At 42.9% G+C, this 12,463-nt stretch overlaps 1 protein-coding gene across 1 annotated transcript; it reads left to right on the top strand.

Moving 5' to 3' along the window:
- Window positions 1-10,653: 10,653 nt before the first annotated feature.
- CBY3 (chibby family member 3) lies at window positions 10,654-11,139 on the top strand (the record flags this gene model as incomplete). The annotated part of the gene is made up of 1 exon (XM_084637956.1): window positions 10,654-11,139. One exon carries the CDS (start codon window positions 10,654-10,656, stop codon window positions 11,137-11,139), a length of 486 nt encoding a protein of 161 aa, XP_084494082.1.
- Between the last annotated feature and the right edge of the window lie 1,324 nt (window positions 11,140-12,463).

Below are 12,463 nucleotides of genomic sequence, written 5' to 3' on the forward strand. Positions count from 1 at the left end.
CTCACGAAAGTGTATACTCAAATAAATTGGTTAGTCTCTAAGGTGCCACAAGTCCTCCTTTTCTTTTTGTTTTATAATGTATTTTACCGCATGCTTTGCACACTGCACCAACAGACATACACCAGGGGGTAACTGTGTTAGTCTGTATCCACAAAAACAACAAGGAGTCCGGTGGCACCTTAAAGACTAACAGATTTATTTGAGCATAAGCTTTCGTGGGTAAAAACCCTACTTCTTCAGAAAGCTTATGCTCAAATAAATCTGTTAGTCTTTAAGGTGCCACCGGACTGCTTGTTGTTTTAACAGACATACAGGGACTTTAGGGAAAGCCTTTGTACAGGTTGCAGTATCTAGAGAATTAGAAGGCTAGAAGTAGGTATGAGAGCACAAGGGCAGAAAGGAGAAGCCAGTTACCCAATCATAGTTGATATGCATTCTGAGAATGTGACATTTGCCTACATTAGAATACAGGTGAAAAATAAAACTATGTTCCACTGAGGGTTTGGGACAGACCTTTTCCTTGGCACATTCTCAGGGCCTGGTCCAAAGCCTACTGATGTCACTGGAAAGACTCCCATTCACTTCAATGGGCTTTGGATCAGGCCCTTACTGTTTGCCCTAGGGTGACTAGCTGGATGGTCTATGATGAACATTAAGGGATAAATCTTGGTTTCACTGATGTCAAAGTTTTGTATTGACTTCAATGGGATCAAGATTTTGCATTAAATCTGTTAACGCATTCTTGTACTTCCATCCCTCTCCTTCCTTATGGCTTTATGTTGTTAATCAATTGTGGGGCATAGCCCCTCTTTCCTTCTCTCTCCCCAGAAAATGTAAAAAAGTCACAGAGATTGAACTGGAGTGTTTGACCTTTCACCCCATTTTGGCCCTTTCTACCCTTGGAGCATAGTGGTGTTTGAAAATTGTAACAGGATTTAATAATGATACACAACAATGTTGCCAGTTCTCACAAGTTTATTGAGAGTCTGGTAGTGTTTGGTGTTTTAACCGAAACTGCAGTTTCCAGAGTCAAGTGATTACAGAGAAACTCAGCTTCCATTTTAAAAATAAGAAAGTTTCTAGTTCTCGTGGTTGCAGAAAAAAGTTTGAAAATGTGACCCAAGTGCACCCTAAAGGCTCAAAGACCAAAAGGGAAATAAACAGTCTCATGATTTTTGGGGCCAGATTCACGACTTTTGAATGTTTGGTGTTGGTAACACTGACACAATCTTATAATAAAGCCAACGCCTGAGGTGAGATTTGTACTCTGCACAGTGTGTGTCCTTCATTTTAGAACAGGGAAGGCATCTGCCCATGGCATTATCTTCATTTTGCAGATAGGGATACTGAGATACTGAAATAGTTTGCACAGTGACAGAGCTGGGAATAAAACCCAGGATTCTCTGTTCTTACCGTGGGAGCACACTTCCAACTCTACAGCTTCTGACTGCCAAAAGCTGCTTTACAGATGTCTCCACAAAGGACATGTTCAGTTTCAGTAGAAATCTACTTATGCTGGTTCTGCTACTCTTGTTTGGGGATCAGATAGGTGGGATCAAAAGGCATTTGTGTGTCTGCTTTGAACAACAAATGCTCTGGCCAAAGCCGGCTCTTTCCTTTCTGGGGCTGCGTTAGGGCCAGCATCTCACCAGGTGGCGCTGTTTACGAAGTCACAAGGGCTACTGTTGTGTATGGGAGGAAAGATTGACAAATATGTTCCTGTAAAAAGCATTTCATGATTAGTCATGTTGACTCAGGGGAAATGTGGTTATTTTGCCATTGAGGATTAAATTCATCCAAGTGCAGAGGGCTTGCGAAAGGCCCTATTATGCTGTGATCTCTTTGTTACACACCAACCACAGTCCCCATAAACACTTAACACAAGGTTTTCAGAGATGGCTAGGGCCTAATTTCAACCTCAAAAATGTGTGTGCGTGTATATTTTCATATGCCCATATGATTTAACATGCAAGTGCATGTGTAAACAGGCAGATATACACATGCACACAAACTTGTCAGCCTTCAGTCAGCTGCCTGTTGATAAACAGTCACTAGCAACACAATTACCTAATGCTGTGCTACAGGATTTAGTGATGGACTATATCTAAGCAACAAAGGATGGCAATCCAGGACCCTGAAGACACAGCTGGGTGGGATAGAATGAGCATATCCCTGTGCTTCCCCTGGAAACTGAACTGCTAACTTTCTAACTGGGTGTGTTTGTGAAAGAAGCCTGATGTGAAACTGAAAGCAGTAACTGATGCATAGGGCTCATTTAATGAAGACCTTCCTTTGTGATGCCTGCATGTTACACAGGTTACCATAGTAGCAGCATCCATATCAAAAGGGCCAAGAGGCTGGAAGAAGTAGGTCAGTGTGGTCTAAATAATACCCAGACATGTCAGTTTCAAACTCAACTTGATCAGGGGAAGAAAAAGAAATCCAGAGACAAGATTAAAATACATGGCTTCGAAAAGTGCATTTCTCTTCATCAGAAAAATACACCATGAGCTACTTTTTAAAGCTATTTATATCTTTTGTGTTATTACAAGAGATGGGACTGAATCAAACACCAGAAACCTGACCACAAACTATAAGGGAATTTGGATGCTACTTTGGACCCCAACTTCTCAGCTGGTCTTTATTTCTTTAATGGCTCAAATCAAAACTCCCACACTCCAGCTCCATGAAATGATGATAAAGTTCAGATCTGGACCCAAATTTTGCAGACTAGCCCCCAAATTTAGTTATTAACTTTGCCTTATTTTTATCTGATTAAATCAAATTTACTTCAAGGAGCAGAGGAAGCAAAGGAAGTCACGCTGAAGTTATGCAATGTACATTTTATTTCCTTCTGTGTCATATATCGGCTTCAATGTTCTCATGCTTGGTTTGAACTCTCTGTACTGTTATGAGACACATTCCAATATCAATTTTATAGATTTAAAACCCGAGTGTTTCAGATAGGCTTGCTGAGGGCTATACCATCACTTTCAGGTGAGCTCTCCCCTTAACATAAGGTATAACCACACAAGGAAAAAGGGATGTTCTTACCTCCTGCTAGCTAAAACGTGATAAAATCCTATTGAGGACAAGGCAGTTTATAGGTTTCACACTAGTTAGCAGATCAAGGTAGAGATTATATGGGAGTACAGGGTTTACCTTGACCTGCTAATGTGTTATTACTGTAGCTGGCATTGCCTGGCCTTTGCTAGGATTTTACTTCATGTTAGTTATGATGATTAGTGAACATAAGGTCAGAATGAACATATCTTATTCCCTAGTAAAGACAAGACCAAAGAGTGAACTCTCTGTTTATGGGTGAATTTCCTCTAGAGAGAGAACCTTGAAACAACTTAGCCATTCATTGCACTAAAATTTAGGAAAAATTGTCTTTTCCCCATCCACGCAGTTAACATCACTGTTGTACTGTGGGTTCTTATATTTCTAGTTTTTTAAAAAATGCTTTAAAAGTAATAATTACTTCAAAACTGCCAAACCAGGACTCACTAAGCAAGAATTAAGAGTCTTACAGAAAAGTTCTTTTAGAAAAGGGTAAAGGAGAGGGAATGGGGTAAGGAAAGAGCCTCCATTAGCCTGACAAAAATACAGATGTTCAAGGCACCGACATGTTGTTTGTATCAGAAACATTAATTTGGTATCAAATTACCTAGTTTAGATACATCCTTAATCCTAAATATTTAAAGCTCTGAGTTACTTGCTGGTAACTGGGATGTATAAAAGTGACCACTCAGATATCCCTCATGTGTGAAAATATGGCTAGCTGAACCAGGGCAATTGTGAGTCACTGCAAGCAAGGTGATGAGGTTGAGCCTGGCCAAACATCTAGGGTGTCAGCGAACAAGCAAGCCCCAAGCAGGTGAGCTCCTGAGCTAGCTCTTCCTGAGGGTTTACTGAAGCGAGAATCAATTCTGTACTTTGGTGAGTGGCTGAAGCAAAGGGCTGGTTACTGAACAGAATGTGTTTAGAACTAGAACAAGGCATTTTAGGTCTGGCTCTGCACCTATGGAGTCATTGGGAGTTTTCCCATTGACTTCAGTGTGCTCAGGATCCTTTTTGAGCTGACTGGTGACCTCACAGGTTTGTTCTGAAAGCTTGCTATATGGATTGCCAGAGTAACCAGGCACTTATGAGTCACCGGCAGAGAGATCACCTACATATAACAACATGAGATCGGGCCTCGTCTACACACAAAATATATGCCGGCATAGTTAAAGTGATACAGCTCCTCTCCCGCAGCGTGGATGTGGTTATACTAGTATAAATGGGCTTATATCACTATATCTTAGGCTATGTGCCCACTGTGCACCTTACAACAGCACGGTGTGCCACTACACCCGCACCATTGTAAGGCACGCAGTGTAGTCTTTATTGCTGGGAGAGAGCTCTCCTGGTGACCAAATAAAACCACCCGCAACGAGGGGCTGTAACTTTGCTGACGGGAGCGTGGCTCCTGCCGATGAAGTGCTCTCCACACCGATGCTTTTTGTCGTTAAAACTTTTGTTGTTCAGGGGAGTGTTTTTTTCACACCCCTGAGCGACAAAAGTGTTAATGATGAAAGTGCAGTGTAGACATGGCCTTATTCTCCTATGGGAAGGGGAATAATCTATACTTGTATTAGGCAGCTTTATATTGGTATAACTGTGTCCACACTAGCAGCGGAACCAGTATGACTATATCAGTAAAAAAGTCCCACCCTTAACTATTACACTGGTACAAAATGCGTATGTAGATCAGGCCTCAGTTTAACTAATGAACATAGAAGCACCAAAGAGATGAGCTCCCAAATAAGCGCAGAGAGACCTGGGAAAAAAACATGGTGGATAGAGGTGATCTTCTCAGATGCTTCAGGTCCCAAGTGAAGACTGATGCTGGAGACAACCCTGGAGATAAGCTGATGGTGTAAAGAGGAGGGTTGTGGGTTCAACAAGCATAGGAATGGTTTCTGAGATGAGAGATGACTGGATAAACTAGTCAACATTTGAGTGTCACCCCCTGAAAACAGCCTCAAAAGTAGCCTGGCTTATTAGCGAATTTCAGGTTAGGACTATTGGGGCAGGGGAGCTCTCATCCAGCTTCAGTAAGCAGACAACTACTTTCAGTGTAATTAATAAGAAAGAACACATACTCTGTAAGAAAAGGGGAAGAATAAGAATACAAAGATGTAATGGACGCTTGAACCTTCATCATTTGCACAAAATGAATGGGAGGCTCATTGTGGATTATCTAGTTTTGTGAATTAGCAACAAGAAAAAAAGACTATCACACAATACACATTTTTATGAGTATGGTTTTGCTTTTATTAATCATGACAATGTGCCTTGGGGCTTGATCCAAGCCCACTGTCCTCAGTGAAAAGACACTCATTGACATTGGGGCAAGCCCACAGCATTTAAAGAAAAATCCCAAAGCATCGGGAGTAGAGACCTCCCTGTCTCTCTCTGCTTTAATCCTCTCATGACAGATGGAGCAATGTGAGACTGTCAGTGTTCTGGTGAGAATTAATCTGGTTTGCAGATTAACTAATGGTCTGTCTACATTTAAAATGCTACAACAGCACAGCTGTGCTGCTGTAACACTTCAGTGCAGACACTCTCTACAACAATGGTGGGGGTTCTCCTTGTCAGGTACGTAATCCACCTCCTTGAGAGGTGATAGATAGGTTGATGGAAGAATTCTTCTGTCAACCAAATGCTCTCTACACAGGCCCATGGGTCGGCTTTTGGATTTTTCACGCCCCTGAACAATGTAGGTGGGTTGACCTAATTTTCTAGTGTAGACCAGCCCTAATTGAGAGTTAATGAGGTTTAACTGTGCATAAGCGTTCATACATAAATGCAGGGAGCAGAGGGAACAAGCAACACAATCTAGAAGTGATGCCCAGCAATGGGGAAAACCACTTAGTGCACACAGCTGAAAAGTGGTGGGATGATTCTCATAACTGAGAGTCAATTGGTAGAAGCTATGTAAGAAAGACATAAAGGGAAGGGGGACAACAGATAATGAATCCCATCATCTTTTAAGGAGCAGATTTTTAAACACTGATCAGTTCTTCTCCTCCTCAAAAGGGTGGTTGCTGACACATTATGTATTATTTGTAGTGCAGTAGGGCTGAGGATTCCCAGTCCAGGATCAGAGCCCTATTATGCCAGGCACTGTACAGAGAGATAGTCCCTCCCCAAGAATGCATACAGTCTAGGTGTCAGACAGGGTGGGACAGATGGACAAAACAGACAGAGTCGGTGTGGGGTGGGAAGATAAGGTAATAAAATTAACAGGTTTTAGTAGAAAAATAGCAGTCTGGGCTCGCCCTTTTCCCAGTCAAAGCCACAGGGCCACGATGTGAAGGCATCATGGCAGAGGCAGGTTTTTAGGAGGGAGCTGGAAGAGTGGTGGATTTACACATAACAATACTTTATTACTTGTAGCATGGCCTTGATTTGCTAGAGCTGCTAGTTAATTCAAGACAACCCTAGGCTGACAGACTGCCAGTGAGATTTTATTCACTTCTTGTTTTATACTGACTTTGTTTGACCTTCTAATAAGGGAGTGCTAATGCTGTGGATACTATTAATAACCAAGTCCTGGCCCAGACATTCCCTCTTCCATGGGAAACCCTAGAGCAGGGGTGGGCAAACTTTTTGGCCTGAGGGCCACATCGCGGTTCCAAAACTGTATGGAGGGCCGGGTAGGGAAGGCTGTGCCTCCCCAAACCCTAACCCTATCTGCCCCCCTCAGAACTCCCCACCAACCCAACTCCTCCTACTCCTTGTCCCCTGACTGCCCCCTCCAGGGGTCTCCTGCCCCTAACTGCCCCCCAACCCCACCCCCATCCAACCCCCCCTGCTCCCTGACTGCCCCGACCCCTATCCACACCCCCGCCCCTGACAGGCCCCCCGGGATCCCACCCCCTATCCAACCCCTGCTCTAAAGCCCCTTTCAGAATGCGAACATAGGCGGAGGACTCAGGAGGAACAGGGGCAGCCGTGCAGCCGGAGAGAAGTGGGGGTTTCCCCTTCAAAGAGCCACTTCTCTCTGGCTGGCTGCACAGCTGCCCAGTGCTCCTCCTGAATCTTCCGCCCGTATTAGCTGCACTCCTGCCACCCGCCTGCTCCCTTGAGGCTGCAAGTGAGCCTCCCTCCCTGCTCTCCCCTGCCCCTGCAGTGCAGCCCCCTCCTGTGCTGGCAGCGCAGCGTGCTGAGGCTGCATGGGAGGGGGGTCAGTGTGGGAGGGACCAGGGACTAGCCTCTCCAGCTGAGAACTCAAGGGCAGGGCAGGACAGTCCCGGGGGCCGGATGTGGCCCGTGGGCTGTAGTTTGCCCACCTCTCCCTAGAGAGAGGAAATAGCTGCGAAGATTCCCCATCATTTTCTGATGTGATTGTTCCATTGGCAGCAAGGCATACCCTCCCCATCCCTCCACCATGAGGCCTCCCCCTGAACATGGTAGATCTCCAAGTGTCTGGGAGCAGGCCAAGGGTATTTGCTCAGATGCCCTTCTTACTCATCACTGCCTCTCTGGTCCCCAGTTTCCTGGCAGTGCGACTTCACTGCAGCCATCGTCCCAAGGATCTCCACTTCACAGTGGTTTCCACTGCAACTCTGGGAAATGGAGAAACTCCATGGAAAAGCTAGTACAGCCTCATGCTGAATTATCTTTCCCAGGCAATCACCACAAAGACAGTGGATGGATGATGCCTGTCCACACATGCCTTTCCCTTCCTCAGTGAAGCCCTGCACAGCACCCTCAGTTAGCTCCAGAGGAGAGGGGCGCACTGCCACTTATGCTGACCCTTGCTTCCACATTGATGGGGGGAGATCCACAGATGGAGGATTCCCCCTGACTGTGGATGTTGGAGTGGGGGGATTATCTGGGCATGTGATTTCTAACTTCAAGGTGCAGTCTGTGTAATACTTACCATATGGACATCTAATGCTGCCAGTATTAAAACATTCTTGAAATTTCTAAATATTATAGATGACAATCTACTGACTCAAAAAGTGTTGCAGCCAACATGGGGGGAATTCTATGCTAGACCTTGTCTTAAAAAATAAAGAGGAACTGATCAGCAAAATAAAACAGTAGCTTAGGTACAAGTGATCACGACTTGATCACAGTTATAGTCTGCAGCAGAATAAAGTTCAGACCACTAATATATACACTTTGTACTTTAATAGGACTGAAAACAAAAAAAAAAGCTGAAAACAATTATGATCCAAATGAGCTGGGAAGAAGTTAATCAGAAAAATTTATTTGGGAATCATTTAAGAGCATCTTACTAGATGCCCCAAAAGCCACAATTTCACAATCGAGGAAGAAGGCCTTACTGGTTAAAAAAAAGAGAGCTGGTTCATTGGGGAAGTGAAAGCAGCTTAAAAATTATATATAACAAATGGAAGAAAGGGGAAGTGGATAGTAATGAATATAAATCAGAAGTTAGGAATTGTAGAAAATTGATAAGGGAATCAAAGGACAAAAGGAGAAATCTATGGCCAGCAGAGTTAAGGACAAAGAGTGTTTTTCAATATTTTAAGAACTAAAAGAATCCTGACAATGATATTGATCTGTCACTAGATGGATATGGTAAAATTATCAATAATAATGCAGTTGCAGAAAAGGCAGAAATGTTCAATATTTCTGTTCTGTATTTGGGGAAAAACAGACGATATAGTCTCATCATATGATGATGATAACACTATTTCCATTTTGCTAGTATCTCTGGACGATATTAAACAAACACTACTAAAGTTAGCCATTTTAAAATTAGCGGGTCCAGATAACTTGCATCCAATAGTTTTAAAAGAGCTGGCTGCGGAGCTTGCCATTAATGTTGATTTTCAATAAGTCCTGGAGTACTGGGAGAGTTCCAGAAGAGTAGAAAAAAGCTAATGTGCTAATATTTAAAAAGGGTAAATTATAGACCTGGCAGAATGACATCAATCCCAGGAAGATAATGGAGCGTCAGATATGGAACTCGATTAATAAAGAATTAAAAAAGGGTAATGTAATTAATGCAAATCAACATGGGTTAACAGAAAATAGACTTTTAACAAACTAATCTGATTTTTTTTAATGAGATTACATGTTTGGTTGATAAAGGTAATAGTGTTGACGTAACTATACTTAGACTTCTGTAAAATTTTTTAATTGGTACTGCATGAAATTTTGTTTAAAAAACTAAAATGATATAAAATTAACATGACACACATTAAAAACTGACTAACTGACAGGTCTCAATATGTAATTGTAAATGCGGAATGATTGAGTGGGTATGTTCCCAATAGGTTCCACCGGAATCAGTTCTTGGCCCTATACTATTTAACGTTTTTCTCAAAGACCTCAAAGTAAACATAGAATCATCACTGATAAAGTTGGCAGATGATACAAAAATTTGGGGAGTAGCAAATAACAAAGAGGACAGGTCGTTAATACAGAATGATCTGGATTGTTAAGTAAACTGGGCACAAGTAAACAATACGTGTTTTAATATGGCTAAATGTAAATGTATACATTTAGGAACAAAGAGTGAGGTCATACTTACAGAACGGGAGACTATCCTGGGAAGCAGAGACTCTGAAAAATATTTGGGGATCGTGGTAGATAATCAGCTGAACATGAGCTCCCATTGGGCCAAAAGGGCGAATGTGATCCTGGAAGATATCACTAGGGAATTCTGAGTAGGCGCAGAGAGATTATTTCACATATTTTGCACTGATGAAAGCTGCTGGACTATTGGGTCCAGTTCTCATGCCCAAAATTCAAATTGATAAATTGGGGAGGGTTCAGAGAAGAACCACGAAAACTATTAAAAGATTAGAAAAAATGTCATATAGTGATAGACTTGAGCTCAAGTTATTCATCTTAACAAAGAGAAGGTTAAGGGGTGACTTGATTACAGTCTATAAGTGCCTCCTCAGCCGCCCTGGAACCTGCATGGGGCATAATAAAACAAAAACTTTGCGGCCATACCCCGCAACTGGGGCGGCCCCGGCAGAGAGTCTCCCCTTGGTCTGTTATACCCACTGCCCATGCTCTGCAGTCCAGCAGACAAAGGTATAACACGATTCAATGGTTGGAAGTTGAAGCTAGAGAAATTCAGACTGGAAATAAGGTATAAATTTTTAACAGTGAGAAAAATTAACCACTGGAACAATTTACCAAGGGTGGTGGTGGATTCCCCATCATTCACAATTTTAAAATCAAGATTGTCTGTTTTCTAAAATATGTTCTTTAGGAATTATTTTGGGGAAGTTCTATGACCTGTGTTATGTAGGAGATCAGATGAGATGATCACAATGGTCCTTTTTGGCCTTGGAATCTATGAATATGAACACCATATGCTTGGATGCCTAATCAACCTGTGCACCAGAGCTCCATGGTTCCTGTATGATTTTCATGCTCAGTAAAGAGACAAATAAAAAGCTAGCAGATATAATTTTATGATTATCCTAGACACAATTACTTTGGCCAGATGGCAGTCTCTCGAGCCTACGTTTTAACTACTGGTTCTAATTCAGTGCTATCCTGTCTGTCCTCTCATCTTTGTAACTCACGCTGCAGGTTGGATTTGTATTCCACAACTTTCTGCTTTAGGTCTCTTGACTGATCCCCCTGCTTTTAACCCGCCTCACCATGAATACCATTGCTAACATAATACAGGAGCTGCGTGACTATTGGGCAGACCATTTCTCACGCAGATTTCTACCGAAGAGACCTCCCCTTCGCCGAATCACCTCCACTTCCACTTTCTACCTCCTGGACTACAGAACCCGGCAGGCTGAACTGGGTTTGGATTATGGCCCTCCACGGGCTCAGCTGAGTGATACCAAGTTTGTCTTCCAGGATGGCAAATGGCAAGGTGAGAGTCGCCTCTCTCATCGGCCGCCACTGCTGCAGTTATTCTCCTCTCATGACCGGGAACAGTCCTGTAAGGTCATGAAGAAGGAGAACAAGGCTCTCCTGGAGGAGAACAATTACCTGAAGCTGCAGCTCGAGCTGTTGATGGACATGCTGACAGAGACCACGGCCCAACTACACATGGTGGAGAAAAAGATGGACATCCCCATATGGCATACCAAGATGAAGAAGCCAAATAAGGTGTTGATGCTTAAGTCCTAGTAGGAACCTTGGATGCAAGACCAGGGAGTTTACACTTGCTTGGTTCCAGAAGTCTAAAAAATTCCTGAATCAAATTAACTTGTAGAGTGATTTTTGCTTTAATTGTATGTATTAAGTCAATTAGAATATATTTTATGACTGCCAAATAGACAACAAGAAATCAGTCACTACAGTTCATTACACTTCAAAACCAAACCTGACTGTTCATGGATTGTGTCATAAAAACAACAGAAAAGCAGTTTTACCCATTATTCAAATGCCAAAATTGGAATTTAAAAATATTCTTGAACTTAAAATCATTTTTAACTAACAGTATAATAAAATAAAACTTAGCACTTTTATGGTACTGTTCATCTATAGACCTCAAAGAACTTTAAAGGAAATATCATTACCTCAATACTACAGTTGCAAAACTGATGGCAGATAGAGAGGAAGGATGGTCCAGTGGTTAGGGTACTAGCCTAAGAATCAAGAGACCTATGTTCAATTTTCTACTCTGCCAGGGGCTTCCTGTGCATGATGACCTTGGTCTCAGTTACATAAATGGGGGTGATACCTCCCTTCCTCTCAGTGGGTTGTGAGGTCTTTTAAAGATGGTGAGGTACTAAGGCGATGAGGATTCCTTAGAAGTGGGAGTTCAGCCTTTATGATACTCTTCAGGCTGAATCACCTGCGGATGGTCTGGGTCAGTGGTACCATCTCTTCTCCCTTAGGATCTGCTGGGTGTTATCAAGCCCCAAGTAGAATTATTTCAGAATTAAAAAAAAACCTGTCATCTTCTGAGTTCAGAGGCATTTTCAGGAACCATAGCAGGTCCACTGTAATATATATATAAAAATGAGGCCAAATTTCTGTCTTCAGTGCAGTTTGAGCAGCCTGGCAGTAAGATGGAGAGTTCCCTTGGAGCTCTCCCTCCAGACCACCCTCTTGGCTATCCTCCAGATTCAGGGATCCATTTGCCTTTGTGTTGCTTTGTCTGTCTGTTGCACGGGGAGAAGAATGGCCAGTCAGTCTGTGTAATGGCAGATAAGACAGCCCCACCCCTAAATCCCCCTACAATGCAGCACAGAGCAGGGACCAGCCCTCCAAAACGGGGCTCCATGATGCTCCCTCTCCCGAATGTAGCCTCACCCAGTCTAGTACTGGACCTGCCTGCTGCCCCTAAATGACAAGGTGGCGGTCCCCAATTTTAGCACAGCTCCCTCACCGGAGTCTAAGAATAAAATATTTGTCACGTTCTGCTTTAGCATCACAGACCATCAGGGGCCAAATAAACTACTGATTTACATCCCATGCAATCTCTGCAGGATAGAGACCACATCTA

This window comes from Lepidochelys olivacea (assembly GCF_965140295.1).
Source record: "Lepidochelys olivacea isolate rLepOli2 genome assembly, chromosome: 8".
Classification (NCBI taxonomy): Eukaryota; Metazoa; Chordata; order Testudines; family Cheloniidae; genus Lepidochelys; species Lepidochelys olivacea.